Source organism: Canis lupus, chromosome 33 (genome assembly GCF_048164855.1).
Source record: "Canis lupus baileyi chromosome 33, mCanLup2.hap1, whole genome shotgun sequence".
NCBI lineage: Eukaryota > Metazoa > Chordata > Mammalia > Carnivora > Canidae > Canis > Canis lupus.
The window spans coordinates 27,075,223-27,093,279 of NC_132870.1; the positions used below are offsets into that span (position 1 = coordinate 27,075,223).

The 18,057-nt window shown below is 35.4% G+C and overlaps 1 protein-coding gene across 6 annotated transcripts in view; it reads right to left on the minus strand.

Annotated features, from left to right (window-relative positions):
- Positions 1–18,057, minus strand: part of TBCK (TBC1 domain containing kinase) — a 222,120-nt gene that overhangs the window by 143,470 nt on the left and 60,593 nt on the right. For all 6 annotated transcript variants that reach the window (XR_012023194.1, XM_072810106.1, XM_072810107.1 and 3 more), the window contains 6 exons: positions 16,787–16,847; positions 7,579–7,640; positions 6,489–6,550; positions 3,847–3,995; positions 2,553–2,691; positions 967–1,066 (listed from right to left, as the gene is read on the minus strand). Coding sequence is in view for 5 of the 6 variants with exons in the window: in XM_072810106.1 (XP_072666207.1) it covers positions 967–1,066; positions 2,553–2,691; positions 3,847–3,995; positions 6,489–6,550; positions 7,579–7,640; positions 16,787–16,847 (573 nt within the window). In the remaining variant the exon portion in view is untranslated. The remainder of the gene's footprint in view (positions 1–966; positions 1,067–2,552; positions 2,692–3,846; positions 3,996–6,488; positions 6,551–7,578; positions 7,641–16,786; positions 16,848–18,057) is intronic.

Sequence of the window (18,057 nt, forward strand, 5' to 3'; positions counted from 1 at the left end):
GTATTATAAGCATGGAGGTAAAAATTCTAATAAAGAAACAAAAGATGTAATTTATGTGTTAGAGAAACATCAGAAGAAGGAGAAATATTTGAAGTAATAAAGACAGAAATTTTCAAAATTAAAGACATCAAACAACAAAGGTCCAGGAAACTCTTAACATCAAGCAGGATAAATACCAAAAGAAAAATCTATACCTAGGAATATCATATTTTTTAAGGGACATCATCAAAAGTTAAAGGAAAAGCCACAGGTTAGAAGACATATGCATTACACATAGCTAACAAAGACTCTGTATTTGGAAATATTTTTGAAGTCAAATCACTAAGAAATCACCCAGTGGAAAAAATTGACAAAAGATATGAACTAGTAATGTACAGAAGAGGTAAACAGGCTACCAAGAAATATGAAGAGATTCATAACTGTGTTATAATCAGGGAATTAAAAATCAGTATTATAGCAAAATACTATTCTCCACCTTTTAAAGCAATAATATTTTTAAAGATTTTACTTATTTATTTAAGATAGAGAGTGCACGAGTGGTGGGGAGGGGCAAAAGGAGAGGGAGAAGCAGACTCCTTACTAAGTGGGGAGCCCAATGCAGAGCTTGATCCAGGACCCTGAGATCATGACTTGAGCAGAAGGTAGATGCTTAGCTGAGCCACCAAGGAGCCTCTAGAGCAATAGTTTTTTAAAATTTGATAATACCCTGTGTTACCAAGTATACAGAAAAGGAGAAACCTTATATCCAATGATGGTAAAAAGATACAAATACTTTTGGGAATGACTGAACAATATATACTAAAGCTGAAGATGTAGTACAGATCCTGTTTCAGAATAATGTCACTTCTGGGCACATGCCTTAAAGAAACTCTGAGATATTTTATGAGATTAGGGAGGAGTTCAAGGCTTCATGTGTATCTGTAAGATTTTATTAAGAAAAATCATTTGTTAAAATATCATTCTTACATTTCTTAGCTGGCATAATGACAATGTCACAGTTGTGTCATCTAATAGTGAGCTTCTATCTCGACCTTGTCCAAAGCTTTCACCATCTTCAAAGAGAAAACTGAAAAGAGATTGAAAAAAAAAATTATTTTAATGAGCACACAAAATCTAATTTATTGCTTCTTCTAGAAAATAAAAGTTATTTTAAATCATCATTTCCTCATCAAAGAAGGAAGGACATTTTAGACTAAACAGATTAATTAAAAATATGCGACTGCTGGTTGAAATTTCACCAAACAATTCTCATTTTTAAATATAAATTGAGTTGGTATGAATACAATATATGAAATATAAAGCATTTTAGGAATATAGGAATGTGATTTATCTTCTTTGTTCATGCAAGTTCAATGCAAAATTACTCTCTTGACAATATGTGTATGTGCTCCTGAGGAATTTTATTTGAGTGAGAAATGATAAAAGAAGAAAGAAAAATCATGATAGTATCTTCTTGGGAGAAACAACAGTGAATAATAAATGCATAAAACTTCTTTAGGATTTCAGAGAATTAATTTTGAGAATTTACATATACCTTGGAATTTCCATCATCTTATTTCCTGGTGTTTGCTTAATCCAATATATGAGAAATATAATTGACTTAAAAATCAGTTCAAGGGAGAGAAAAAGTAGAGACCCAGTGATCTACTCAAATAATTAACCTAAAAATTTAACATGTGAAGAAAAAATAATCATAGGTGATATTTATTGTTACAATGATCAATCTAGTCCTAAAATCTAAAATTAAAAATTTAAAGCATCGGTGGAAATTCAAGAGATTGAGGTTCACATCTTTATGAATAAATACAAAGAGCAATGGAACAGTAACAATTTTGGTCCTTAGAGTTGTACTATTATTTAACTTTCAGTGTAGTTTATATGAGGATGTCCAAGATCTCACGGAGTTCTGCAGAGTTTTCACAACAGTGATTTAGGACTATGATGATCTCTAGGATAAACAATGAGGCCATAGAGTACATTTACATTTACAATTGTAATTGGAAATAAACAATAGTTACATAAAATAGGCACACTAGTTTATTAACTCTTTTGAATATTACTATTCTTTCTGACTTATACATTTTTCATTTATTAAACATCAATTATTATAAGATATTCCATTATGATAAGCCTACTTCAAATAGATCATAAAGCAAATTATTAAAAAACAATATTTATTTAAAATAATAAATTTTTAAAAAAAGATTTTATTTATTCATGAGAGACACAGAAAGAGATAGAGGCAGAGACACAGGCAGAGGGAGAAATAGGTTCCATGCAGGAAGCCCAATGTGGGACTTGATCTCAGGACTCCACGATCACGCCCTGAGTCAAAGGCAGACGCTCAACTGCTGAGCCACCCAGGCATCCCTGAAATAATAAATATTAACGGGAATTCTTTAATTAGAAGTCTCAGCCAAGAAAACAAGGTATTGGCTTCCAGTTGCTTTCATAATCACTTAGTTGGAATGTCTACCAGAGAAACTCCACATTAAAAAAAAAATGTTATTACTATATTTTTTTCATTTCCAAGAGAAACTTTCTTTCCTTACTTGGGAAGTGTGCAGATAGGTGGTTTGGATCGAATGATTTCCTTGTTGACAAGTTCTTTCTCCAAGTCACCTCCAGCTAAACACCAAAGGTAATATACTTCTTCAATAGATCTTTCTGCCAGGTAATCACTGTTTATATCTATTAATGGAAAATAGAAAAGAATCAGAGCTATCACACTTTCTGTTTTTATTAAAAGGCAACAGCTAATATTCTCAAAAAAAAAAAAAAGTAATTGAAGAACATAGTAAGAGTCCCTTTAGAAAATTCATACTATAAACTGCACAAAGGATGAAATGAAGATATACATATTGGATGTACATTCAGTTTCTTTGAGAAAAAGTGAAATTTTTACCCTCAATATTAGAGATATATGGGATATATATTCTATACGGATACCAGATATATTGGGCTCTGTGGGAAAGGGATAAGGGCAAAAAAAGTGCTTGGGTAGATAACTAACACAAACTATCCCATCCTTCATGTCTTGAGGCAATTGCTGCTTCTTTTGAAGACTCTCGTTGTCTCAGGCACACTAGGATTCCACCACACTATGTTCTTATTGACCTTTATTTATAATAGTAACATAAATGTTTATTTGCCTTTCTTTTTGGTATGAATGTTACTTGCAGTTATAGTGTGTGGAAGAGCAGAAACTCAAAAAAAGATTTGGCTGAATAAATGCTTAGTATATATTTCCTGACATGACTTACACATCATGATAACTTCAATATAAGAGTATTTTATTGGTGTCACTAAAACACACATTCTGAGAGTTGTAATGAATGAAAAGAAGAAAGCTGATATTTCCTTACAATGTGGAATATAATCATATGGAGTTCTACCAATAAAACAATTTTTAGAGATAATTTATAAAGAGATAAATTCTTAGAGATAAACTAGAGATAAATTATATAGAATAATTAGAGATAAATTATATAGAATATATGTATATTGATGTACTAGATATTCTACTAGGAATTAGAAAACAATTTTGGTATTAAGATTTAAGATGAAAATAGGACTTTTGTTTGTATAATAAATGTTTTTGGGTGCCACTTCCTTTTCTCGATTCTTAAAGTTCTCGGTCCAAAGCAATTTAAATTTAAAAGATTAAAATGTTAGGTTAGTTATATTTTAAGCAAATCCAAAATTATCTCTTAATTCTCAGATAGGTATTGATAAAGCCTCACTAATGTAATATACATATTGTTGATAAATGTAAAACGAAAATAGGATAAGGGTATTTTCTTTAAAAATAAGGCTTATATTGTTTTTTGTCTTATTTATCATTACCTTTACAGAGCTGACTGATATCCTCAGGCAGAGTTAAATCAGCACATCTCAGAGAAGATGAAAACAGACTGGCAGGTTTGGTAAAGGGAGTATACAAAGGAGACACCTCACTAAATACCTCGTCTTGCATTAATTCATCTGCAGTTGGCCTTGGGAAAAATTTAAAACAGAGTACGAATGAGATACAAATTTCATCATTAGAAATTTTTGATATCACTTACTTAAAAAGTTGTAAGATATAGAAAATTAATTTTCAAGTTACTCAGTTATAATTTATGTTTACCAGGGTATATCAACTTTCTTTTTTCCTTAAAATTGCTTTGTCATGCTGACCTTTTAATGTTTATTCCCTGATTTGTGTGTCTCATTACTCTCTTCAAAAATAAAACTTCTGTATATGACAGTGGTGCCTATTAGCCAGTGCCTTACCTAATTTCAAAAATAGTGCTGTGTAAAAAGACTGTTGGAAATATGAATAATCTTATATTGAGCAATCTAGTAAGATACTTTGTAAAATTTTCATAATACATGGCTTTTGTAGTATTTAATGTAGGCCTATTTCTGAATATGGTATGAAATCAATTGTGGTTTTGGAAAAAATTAAAAGAAAGATAACAAATTTCTACAGAGTTTATTAATGTAAGAAAAAAATGATAAAAGCATATAGTTTACATCAGGAGTCAGAAAATTATGGCTTATGGGTCAAAACTGCCTGTCTGTTTTTGTATGGCTGATGAGCTAAAAATAGATTTCACATTTTTAAATAGTTGAAAAAATAAAAATAACGTTATTTTGTGATATGTTAAAATTATGTAAAACACAAGTTTAAGTACCCAAAAGTGAAGTTTTACTGGAACATAGTACCACTAATGCATTTAAGTATTGTCTTTGGCTGTTTTTCAGCTACAAGGACAGTGTTAATAACCATGACAGAAACTGTATGGTCCATGAAGTCAAAAATATTTGCTATCTGGTCCTTGCCATAAAGAGTCTGTTGATCGGAGTTAAATAAACACAATGGGACATCACTGTTTTTTGTTTTTTTGTAAAAATAGAATTCAATAATATATTTTATGGTGGGAAGCTTAATATACCTATGTTTAGAAACATTTGCATCTACATTTATAAGAATATGTTTCAATATGCAAAAAAGAATCATACTTTGCAATATTTCATGTGCATTTTTCTTTTTAGTCTAGTTAACCATGATTTCCCTGGTGATCTGCCAAAATTTCAATTAACATTATTGTCAGTGGGTCAACCGAATTACTGTGGCAGAATGTACTTAGAAACTTGTGTCATGGGGGATCCCTGGGTGGCGCAGCGGTTTGGCGCCTGCCTTTGGCCCAGGGTGCGATCCTGGAGACCTGGGATCGAATCCCACATCGGGCTCCTGGTGCATGGAGCCTGCTTCTCCCTCTGCCTGTGTCTCTGCCTCTCTCTCTCTCTCTCTCTCTCTCTCTCTCTGACTCTCATGAATAAATAAATAAAATATATATATAAAAAAAAAAGAAACTTGTGTCATGGATGATGCTACAGCATATTAAAGAAACTATTCACTAACTCAAATTGGCCACTAAGTAACCAGCAATCAACCATAAGAAAACCAATGTTTCTTTAAGTTACTTACACATAGTTTGTGTCTGAGAAATGTAAAGTAAATAAAATCATAAATATTGATTGGCAATTTGTTTGATTTTTTTCCAAAGCATACAAATAACACTGGAAAATGTCCTTAAAAAAACTGGCTAGAAAAACGGCAATCAAGGGGATAGTTAAAAGTCTTAAATACATTACCAGTACAGAAAATAATAATAAAACTCTCCTTAGCAGAGTCGAGATGTGTATTTGTACGTAAAAGTAAAGTGACTGTAAGTAAATGCTTATTCCCTTATTGTGCTTTTGTACCTTATAATCAAGATTATTATATATGAGCATCCCCATTTTTTACTTTTGTCTTGATTATGATGTACTATTTTACTGAATATCTTAAAATTCTAAACCAATAATACCTTTAGCTTTTCTTCCTCCTTTCTTAATGTAGCATGTTTACCCAAAATTATGTTTTTAATACTATTTCACTCTTCCTAACATGTATTGATAAAGATGTTTTTCTAAGTGAGAATACATTATTTTCAAATATCATATTGTCATATGATTTCACTTAAGGAGTTTAGGAGAGACAACTGTAAGGCTAACAGTGATAAGATCAAATGAAAATAAATAATAATAGTTCCAAGAAATCCTTTTATATTTTAAACAAATGTTAGCTGACCTCATCATTTATCCAAGTTCTATGCTTAAGACAATTGCCAATAAACTTTTGTTGTCATTTCTCTTATGTCATTCGTGTTTAGGAATATCTACAATTTAGCTGATTTTCTAATTGGAGATTAGGAAATGAACCAGTAACATTTTTGAAAATATGCCAGCTTTCCTGATTGTGGTTTAATTATTTTTTTCTTCTTTAATTAATATACATCAGAGCCATAACTAACAATTATGATACTAATGTCAATTATGTATTCCTATATATATGTAAATATTCTCATTTAATTCATTAATATTATAACTAATAAGGAAAAAACACTACTTATATGTTAAAGATCTCAGTATAATCTCTAAGTCTTAATAATATTAACCTCTTGGAAGGGTGGAAGGTGAGACACTTCTTCAAAAGATTTATCACATTTTCAGGAAGGTCCTGATAAATAAAAAAAGAAAAGAATTATTTTAAATTATCCATTAAAAAAATATTTTACTCACACCAGTCAGAATGGCTAAAATTAACAAGTCAGGAAGCAACAGATGTTGGTGAGGATGCAGACAGAGAAAGGGGAACACTTGTACACTGTTGGTAGGAATGTAAACTGGTGTAACCACTCTGGAACAGTAGGGAGGTTCCTCAAAAGTTTAAAATAGAGCTACCCTACCACCCAGCAATTGCACTACTGAGGATTTAGCCAAAGGATACATAGTGATACATAGTGATTCAAAGGGGCACATGCATGCCAATGCTTATAGCACCAATGTCCACAATAGTCAAAATATGGAAAAAACCCAGATGTCTATCAACAGACGAATGGATAAAGAAGAGGTGGTATGTATATAAAACATTATTCCTGAGCCATCAAAAAAGAATGAAAACTTGCCATTTGCAATGACGTGGATGGAACTAGAAGGTATTATGCTAAGCAAAATAAGCATGATTTCACTCATGTGGAATTTAAGAAAAGAAATGGAGCAAAGGGGAAGGGAGGGAAAAATAAAATAAGACATAATCAGAGAGGGGGACAAACCATAAGAGACTCTTCCATAGGAAACAAACTGAGGGTTGCTGGAGGAAAGGAGGGTAGAGGGGATGGGGAAACTGGGGATGAGCATTAGGAGGGCATGTGTTGTAATAAGCACTGGATATTACATGCAACTGATGAATCACTGAACTCTAACTCTGAAACTAATAATATACTATATGCTAATTAAATTGAATTTAAATAAAACATTTTTTAAAAAGTAAAGAATTATTTTAAATGATCCATTTAAAAATATACATTACTCAAATGTTTGCTATTCTAGGACATTTTGATTTTTCTATTAAGTCTTTAATTGGATTTTATACTAATTTATATTAGCTTGTCACTCTATGAAAAGAAATATCTGAACAGAAATAAACAGCTTATTAGATCTCAAATACAAAATACATGAATTTTCAATAACAGATTAATGACAAACCTTTATAATGTCCAGACAACCATGTTCTTCAGCCAGAACTATTATAGTGTCATCTACACAACCTATAAAACAGAAAAATTACATGAATTAATGCTGTTTTTCTATCAGAACTGAACTCTGATAATTTTTTTTAATTCTGTTAAGCAGTTTTAGAACTTAGAATATTAAAAAGCTTGTCTTTGGAGAAGGGGCGAGATGGCGGAATAGTAGGGTCCCAAAATCACCTGTCCCCACCAAATTACCTAGAGAACCTTCAAATCATCCTGAAAATCTACGAATTCGGCCTGAGATTTAAAGAGAGAACAGCTGAAACGCTACAGTGAGAAGAGTTCGCGCTTCTATCAAGGTAGGAAGACGGGGAAAAAGAAATAAAGAAACAAAAGGCATCCAAAGGGGAGGGGCCCCAAGAGGAGCCGGGCTAAGGTCAGGGCGAGTGTCCCCAGGACAGGAGAGCCACGGCCCGAGAAGCAGGAGCTGCACCAACCTTCCCGGGGAAAGGCCTCCCAGGGAGTTAGAGCAGGACCCCAGGAGGGCGGGGATGCCCTCGGGCTCCCTGGGACAGTAACAGACACCTGCGCCCCGGGAGAGTGCGCCGAGCTCCCTAAGGGCTGCAGTGCACACGGGGGGACCCGGAGCAGCTCGGAGGGGCTCGGGGGCAGCTCCGCGGAGGGGGCTGCACGGCCCCAGGAGCAGATCGGAGGGGCTCGGGCAGAGGAAGAGGCTCCATGCGGAGGGGGCTGCGCCGTTCCAGGAGCAGCTCGGAGGGGCTCGAGTGGCGGCTCCGTGGACCGGGCTGCGCGGCCGGGAGCGAGAATCCACCAGCGCAGGCCCGGGAGCACAGGGCGCCTGGACGCAGCCCAGGATCCGGCCTCCCGCCGGGACAGGCAGAGGCCAGGAGGGCCCAGGACAGCAAGGACGCTCCTGCCCCGAGCAGAGCAGATTAGCGTCTGCAGACGGAGAGCTCCGGAGTTACTGCGGGGGCTGACTCCAGGGCTCCAGAGCTGCCACCGCAACTGGGGTTGTTCCTCCTGGGGCCTCACGGGGTAAACAACCCCCACTGAGCCCTGCACCAGGCAGGGGCAGAGCAGCTCCCCCAACTGCTAACACCTGAAAATCAGCACGACAGGCCCCTCCCCCAGAAGACCAGCTAGACCGACAAGTTCCAGGGGAAGTCAAGGGACTTAAAGTATACAGAATCAGAAGATACTCCCCCGTGTTTTTTTTTGTTTTTTGTTTTTTTTTTTTGCTTCTTGATTTCTGTTTGCTTTCCCCACCCTTTTTTTCCTTTCTTTCTCTCTCTTTTTCTTCCTTTTTTCTTTTTTTTCCTTCTTTCTCTCTCTTTTTCTCCTTTTCCCAATACAACTTGTTTTTGGCCACTCTGCACTGAGCAAAATGATGAGAAGGACACCTCACCTCAAAAGAAAGAATCAGAAACAGTCCTCTCTCCCACAGAGTTACAAAATCTGGATTACAATTCAATGTCAGAAAGCCAATTCAGAAGCACTATTATACAGCTACTGGTGGCTCTAAGAAAAAAGCAGAAAGGACTCAAGAGACTTGATGACTGCAGAATTTAGATCCAATCAGGCAGAAATTAAAAATCAATTGAATGAGATGCAATCCAAACTAGAAGTCCTAACATCGAGGGTTAACGAGGTGGAAGAACGAGTGAGTGACATAGAAGACAAGTTGATGGCAAAGAGGGAAACTGAGGGAAAAAGAGACAAACAATTAAAAGACCATGAGGATAGATTAAGGGAAATAAAGGACAGCCTGAGGAAGAAAAACCTATGTTTAATTGGCATTCCCAATTAAACAGCAGGTTTAATGTCTGGTCCTGCTCTAACTCCCTGCGAGGGCGCCGAAAGGGACAGAGGGCCAGAATATGTATTTGTACAAATCATAGCTGAAAACTTTCCTAATCTGGGAAGGGAAACAGGCATTCAGATCCAGGAAATAGAGAGATCCCCCCCTAAAATCAATAAAAACCGTCCAACACCTCGACATCTAATAGTTAAGCTTGCAAATTCCAAAGATAAAGAGAAGATCCTTAAAGCAGTAAGAGACAAGAAATCCCTGACCTTTATGGGGAGGAGCATTAGGGTAACAGCAGACCTCTCCACAGAGACCTGGAAGGCCAGAAAGGGCTGGCAGGATATATTCAGGGTCCTAAATGAGAAGAACATGCAACCAAGAATACTTCATCCAGCAAGGCTCTCATTCAAAATGGAAGGAGAGATAAAGAGCTTCCAAGACAGGCAGGAACTGAGAGATTATGTGACCTCCAAACCAGCTCTGCAAGAAATTTTAAGGGGGACTCTTAAAATTCCCGTTTAAGAAGAAGTTCAGTGGAACAATCCACAAAAACAAGGACTGAATAGATATCATGATGACACTAAACTCATATCTCTCAATAGTAACTCTGAATGTGAACGGGCTTAATGACCCCATCAAAAGGCGCAGGGTTTCAGACTGGATAAAAAAGCAGGGCCCATCTATTTGTTGTCTATAAGAGACTCATTTTAGACAGAAGGACACCTACAACCTGAAAATAAAAGGTTGGATAACCATTTACCATTCAAATGGTCCTCAAAAGAAAGCAGGGGTAGCCATCCTTATATCAGATAAACTAAAATTTACCCCGAAGATTGTAGTGAGAGATGAAGAGGGACACTATATCATACTTAAAGGATCTATCCAACAAGAGGACTTAACAATCCTCAATATATATGCCCTGAATGTGGGAGCTGACAAATATATAAATCAATTAATAACCAAAGTTAAGACATACTTAGATAATAATACACTTATACTTGGTGACTTCAATCTAGCTCTATCTACCCTCGATAGGTCTTCTAAGCACAACATCTCCAAAGAAACGAGAGCTTTAAATGATACACTGGACCAGATGGATTTCACATCTATCTATAGAACTTTACATCCAAACTCAACTGAATACACATTCTTCTCAAGTGCACATGGAACTTTCTCCAGAATAGACCACATACTGGGTCACAAATCGGGTCTGAACCGATACCAAAAGATTGGGATCGTCCCCTGCATATTCTCAGACCATAATGCCTTGAAATTAGAACTAAATCACAACAAGAAGTTTGGAAGGACCTCAAACACGTGGAGGTTAAGGACCATCCTGCTAAAAGATGAAAGGGTTAACCAGGAAATTAAGGAAGAATTAAAAAGATTCATGGAAACTAATGAGAATGAAGATACAACTGTTCAAAATCTTTGGGATGCAGCAAAAGCAGTCCTGAGGGGGAAATACATCGCAATACAAGCATCCATTCAAAAACTGGAAAGAACTCAAATACAAAGCTAACCTTACATAAGGAGCTAGAGAAAAAACAGCAGATAGACCCTACACCCAGCAGAAGAAGAGAGTTAATTAAAATTCGAGCAGAACTCAACGAAATCGAGACCAGAAGAACTGTGGAACAGATCAAGAGAACCAGGAGTTGGTTCTTTGAAAGAATTAATAAGATAGATAAACCATTAGCCAACCTTATTAAAAAGAAGAGAGAGAAGACTCAAATTAATAAAATCATGAATGAGAAAGGAGAGATCACTACCAACGCCAAGGAAATACAAACGATTTTAAAAACATATTATGAACAGCTATACACCAATAAATTAGGCAATCTGGAAGAAATGGACCCATTCCTGGAAAGCCACAAACTACCAAAACTGGAACAGGAAGAAATAGAAAACCTGAACAGAAATAGAAAACCGTAACAGGGAGGAAATTGAAGCAGTCATCAAAAACCTCCCAAGACACAAGAGTCCAGGGCCAGATGGCTTCCCAGGGGAATTCTATCAAACGTTTAAAGAAGAAATCATACCTATTCTACTAAAGCTGTTTGGAAAGATAGAAAGAAATGGAGTACTTCCAAATTCGTTCTATGAGGCCAGCATTACCTTAATTCCAAAACCAGACAAAGACCCCACTAAAAAGGAGAATTACAGACCAATATCCCTGATGAACATGGATGCAAAAATTCTCAACAAGATACTAGCCAATAGGATCCAACAGGACATTAAGAAAATTATTCACCATGACCAAGTAGGATTTATCCCCGGGACACAAGGCTGGTTCAACACTCGTAAAACAATCAATGTGATTCATCATATCAGCAAGAGAAAAACCAAGAACCATATGATCCTCTCATTAGATGCAGAGAAAGCATTTGACAATATACAGCATCCATTCCTGATCAAAACTCTTCAGAGTGTAGGGATAGAGGGAACATTCCTCGGCATCTTAAAAGCCATCTACGAAAAGCCCACAGCAAATATCATTCTCAAAGGGGAAGCACTGGGAGCCTTTCCCCTAAGATCAGGAACAAGACAGGGATGTCCACTCTCACCATTGCTATTCAACACAGTAGTAGAAGTCCTAGCCTAGGAATCAGATAACAAAAAGAAATAAAAGGCATTCAAATTGGCAAAGAAGAAGTCAAACTCTCCCTCTTCGCTGATGACATGATACTGCGTATAGAAAACCCAAAGACTCCACCCCAAGATTGCTAGAATTCATACAGCAATTCAGCAGTGTGGCAGGATACAAAATCAATGCCCAGACATCAGTGGCATTTCTATACACTAACAATGAGACTGAAGAAAGAGAAATTAAGGAGTCAATCCCATTTACAATTGCACCCAAAAGCATAAGATACCTAGGAATAAACCTAAGCAAAGAGGTAAAGGACTTATACCCTAAAAACTATAGAACACTTCTGAAAGAAATTGAGGAAGACACAAAGAGATGGAAAAATATTCCATGCTCATGGATTGGCAGAATTAATATTGTGAAAATGTCAATGTTCCCCAGGGCAATTTACACGTTTAATGCAATCCCTATCAAAATACCATGGACTTTCTTCAGACAGTTAGAACAAATTATTTTAAGATTTGTGTTGAATCAGAAAAGACCCCGAATAGCCAGGGGAATTTTAAAAAAGAAAACCATATCTGGGGGCATCACAATGCCAGATTTCAGGGTGTACTACAAAGCTGTGGTCATCAAGACAGTGTGGTACTGGCACAAAAACAGACACAGAGATCAATGGAACAGAATAGAGAACCCAGAAGTGGACCCTCAACTTTATGGTCAACTAATATTCGATAAAGGAGGAAAGACTATCCACTGGAAGAAAGACAGTCTCTTCAATAAATGGTGCTGGGAAAACTGGACATCCACATGCAGAAGAATGAAACTAGACCACTCTCTTGCACCATACACAAAGATAAACTCAAAATGGATGAAAGATCTAAATGTGAGACAAGATTCCATCAAAATCCTAGAGGAGAACACAGGCAACACCCTTTTTGAACTCGGCCACAGTAACTTCTTGCAAGATACATCCACGAAGGCAAAAGAAACAAAAGCAAAAATGAACTATTGGGACTTCATCAAGGTAAGAAGCTTTTGCACAGCAAAGGATACAGTCAACAAAACTAAAAGACAACCTACAGAATGGGAGAAGAAATTTGCAAATAACGTATCAGATAAAGGGCTAGTTTCCAAGATCTATAAAGAACTTATTAAACTCAACACCAAAGAAACAAACAATCCGATCATGAAATGGGCAAAAGACATGAACAGAAATCTCACAGAGGAAGACATAGACATGGCCAACATGCACATGAGAAAATGCTCTGCATCACCTGCCATCAGAGAAATACAAATCAAAACCACAATGAGATACCACCTGACACCAGTGAGAATGGGGAACATTAACAAGGCAGGAAACCACAAATGTTGGAGAGGATGCGGAGAAAAGGGAACCCTCTTACACTGTTGGTGGGAATGTGAACTGGTACAGCCACTCTGGAAAACTGTGTGGAGGTTCCTCAAAGAGTTAAAAATAGACCTGCCCTATGACTCAGCAATTGCACTGCTGGGGATTTACCCCAAAGATTCAGATGCAATGAAACGCCGGGACACCTGCACCCCGATGTTTCTAGCAGCAATGTCTACAATAGCCACACTGTGGAAGGAGTCTCAGTGTCCATCGAAAGATGAATGGATAAAGATGTGGTTTATGTATACAATGGAATATTACTCAGCCATTAGAAACGACAAATACCCACCATTATCTTCAACGTGGATGGAACTGAGGGTATTATGCTGAGTGAAGTAAGTCGATCGGAGAAGGACAAACAGTGTATATTCTCATTCATTTGGGGAATATAAATAATAGTGAAAGGGAATATAAGGGAAGGGAGAAGAAATGGTTGGGAAATATCAGAAAGGGATATAGAACATAAAGACTCCTAACTCTGGGAAACGAACTAGGGGTGGTAGAAGGGGAGGAGGGCGGGGGGTGGGGGTGAATGGGTGACGGACACCTGACGGGATGAGCACTGGGTGTTATTCTGTATGTTGGTAAATTGAACACCAATAAAAATTTAATTTATTAAAAAAATAAAATGTTCAGAAAAAAAAGCTTCTCATTTGTTAACTTACATGTTTTGATAAAAATAAAGATTTTAAACACTAAATATTAACTGAATTACAGATACTGGAAGATAGCCACATAAATAGTGAGATAAAGCAGTAGTTCAAGATGAAGTTTCTCTTGTTCTTTCTCTCTTGCTCTCTCTCCCTATATATGTAATGTACATATGCATACTACTCTTTTGTGTTTATATAATTTGAAGAATGTACACACATCTCTGGGGATTTAAAGTGTAAATCTCTGTATGATCCCTGTCAAAACACCAACAGCATACTTCACAGATCTAGAACACATAATCCTAAAATCTGAATTGAGCCACAAAAGACCCTGAATAGTCAAAGCAGTCTTGAAAAAGAAGAACAAAACTGGAGGTATCATGATCCCAGATTTCAAAATATACTACAAAACTGTAGTAATCAGAATAGTATGGTACTGGCACAAAAACAGACACGTAGATCAGTAGAACGGAACAGACATCCCAGAAATAAATAGCCAATTTATCTTCCACAAAGAAGGCAAGAATATGAAGTGAGAAAAAAGTCTCTCAGGAAATGGTCTTAAGAAAACTGGACAGCCATATGCAAAAGAATGAAACTGGACCACTTTCTTATACCAAACACAAAGATAAATTAAAATGGGTTAAGGACCTAACTGTGAAACGTGAAAGCATAAAAATCCTGGAAGAGAACACAGGCAGGAATTTCTCTGACTTGGCTTAGCAACATCTTTCTAGATATGTCTCCTGAGGCAAGGGAAACAAAAGCAAAAATAAACTATTGGGACTATATCAAAATAAAAAGCTTCAAAAAAAAAAAAAAGCTTCTGCACAGTGATGGAAATAAGCAACAAAAATAAAAGACAACCTACTGAATGGGTGAAGATACTTGCAAATGACATATCTGATTAAGGGTTACTTTCCAAAATACATAAAGAACTTGAACAACTCTTGAATCATTGTATTGAATATTGGAAACTAATATAACACTGTATATTAATTATATAATTTAAAATAAAATAAGAACTTATACAATTCGATAAAAAAAAAACTAAACTAAAAATGGGCAGAGGACATGAGTAGACATTTCTCCAAAGAAGACATACAGATGGCTAAATGGCACATGAAAAAAAATGTCAATATCACTCATCATCAGGGAAAAATGCAAAGTAAAACCACAATGAGATACCACCTCACACTTGACAGGCTAACGTAAAAAGAAAAACCACATGAAATAACAAGTGTTGGCAAGGATGTGGAGAAAAAGGAACCCTTGTGTACTGTTGGTAGGAACACAAACTGTGCAGCCTCTGTGAAAAAACAGCATGAATGTTCCTCAAAAAATTAAAAATATAAGTACCATATGATCCATGAATCCAAGTACTGGATATTTACCTAAAGAATATGAAAACACTAATCCAAAAGGATATATGCATCCCTATGTTTACTGCAGCATTATTTAGAATAGGCAAATTATGGAAGGACCCCACATGTCCAATGATAGATAATCAACAACAAAGATGTGGTATTTTTATACACAATGGAATATTATTACTTAGCTATAAAAAGAGTAGATTCTTGCCATTTGCAACAACACTGATGGATCTAGAGAGTATAATGCTAAGTGAAATAAGTTAGAGAAAGACAAATACTATATGATTTCACTCTTATGTAGAATTTAAGAAACAAAACAAATGAAGAAAAAAAAAAGAAACAAAACAAAACAAAACAAAACAAAACAAAAGAAACAAATAAAAAAAACCCAGACTCTTAACTATAGAGAAAAACTGATGGTTACCAGTGGGGAGATGGATGGGGGGGGGGGGGGGGGGGGAATGGATGAAACAGGTGAAGGGAATTAAGAGCATATTTATCATGATGAGCACTGAGTAATGTCTATACGTTGTTGAATCACTATATTATACACCTGAAGCTAATATAACTAATATAACACTGTTAATTACACTGGAATTAAAATTAAAAAAATAATAAAGTATAAATTTACTCTGTAGACCTTATTAAGGAATCTCTAAGACTCCTTAAAAGCCTTAATATCAATCTTCGAAATTAAATGTTGTAAATACAGTAACATTTAATACAATTATATATTATTATTCAATATTTATTGATACCTTCTGTACACATTCTTATTTGTAAACCCTATTAACATGGACACCAATCTTTCACTCCTTCATATAAAGTGCTCTATCAATTTTTCTTTCCTTCGCCATATGTACTTAATTTATTCTAAATTATAGATTTAGATTATATAAATTTTTGTAAATTTGAATTAAATATTAGGACCTAATATACATGTAAAATAAATGAGCTTGTTATAGGGAAAAATAAATGTTCTTCTCAGTCATTCATACATGGTTCATCATATAGAAAGCTCAAAAGTTAATATATATTGTCTGAATTTAAACTGCTACACAGAAGTATAATTTTATATTCTCATATTTTGCATTCACAATTTAGTTTACTGGGCTGAATCATGAAGCTAAGATAATATTTGATTCACATTATAATTCCTTAATAAGGAAAGTGCTATAATAATATTCTGAAGGCAATTTTAAGTTGTCCCATTAATGCTTACCATTGATCATTAGAACATTAAAGAAATTCAGGATATTTCAGTGTATTCACTATTTTAGAACACATTCTTAATATGCATGACTATGAACGGTCACTAAAGATTATATTTGTAATTGAAACTAATCAATTGTGAGATACTTACCTAATGTAAGCAAAAATTTTAGTCTTTCAGAAATATCCAAGCTCTGAAATAATTTTCTTCCCTGAATAAAATCAGAAAAGAAATTCATGTTAACATTTCATCTTTTTTCAGGGAGGTATTTTTCCCCCCAGAAATGAAAATGATTTTGTCAGGTATCTCTTTCTCTTCACAGGTTTTATTTGACTTTTAAAGTTAGTTTCACTAAAGAAAAATCATAAGTTTAACATTTAAACATTTTATATATCTAAGGATCATTACATTCTAGTTTGGTCTCAAGCATTCTTCACTTTTGATACCAACATGTACCTGGTTGCCTAGAGAGATCCCAGGCCACCAGGAGTCTTACTTGATTAAGGGACTAAGATGGCCCCTTACATTTACCCAACTAATTCTTACTTATATATCATGATCCAGGTAACCTGTTGTCTCCATTAAGAAACATTCAATGACACTTCTTCCTCCTCTCATAATGAACTAGACAACCATTCTTTGTGCTCCCATAGCACCTGGTATATTTATTTTAAGATACATACATTGTATTTTAATTGTTTCCTTATTAGTCAGCTTTAGGGGGCTGCTTGAAACAGAGTCGAACCAGTTATAACTTCAACAATTATGTGCTGAGCAACTTAATGTGCCAAATTGGACTTTTGACCCCAAGCTACATAACCTGGGCAAAAACTTAACCATCTTAAGTTTCACTTTTCTCATTTATAAGATTGGGACATTAACTGTACATGCCACACAGGTTGCAGTAGTGATTATATAATGTATAAAAAAGTGCCTCACATTTTTTGCACAAAGATGTTGGCTATTATTCTTTTCTTACAAACAAATTAAATGTATATGATTCTTTAAATAAACTTAGAAAGAAAGGCTTAAGAAGATAGGCTGGTCTTTTTGTGGAGAAAAAAAGACTTCTTTTTTTTAATAAAGAGACTGCAAAAAGCTTTCTTAAAAATTTATGAAATTAGAACTACAGGTGGAAAGATCATTGAAAAAGTTGCCATTCCTCTCAATTTTTTACACTACTATATTATTAATCTTTTAGAAATATAGGTTTAATTTTATCAATATCTTGTTTAAAAGCTTAAATGGTCCCCCATACCTTATATAACCAAATATAAACTTCTCAACTTAGCATTCAAAGTCACCCAAGATATGACTCTATCTTTTCAATCTAAGTGCTTACTACTTATCTACTGTGATGAACACACCACACACACACACAAACAAACACAAGGCAGTTCAACTTGATCACTTGCATACTT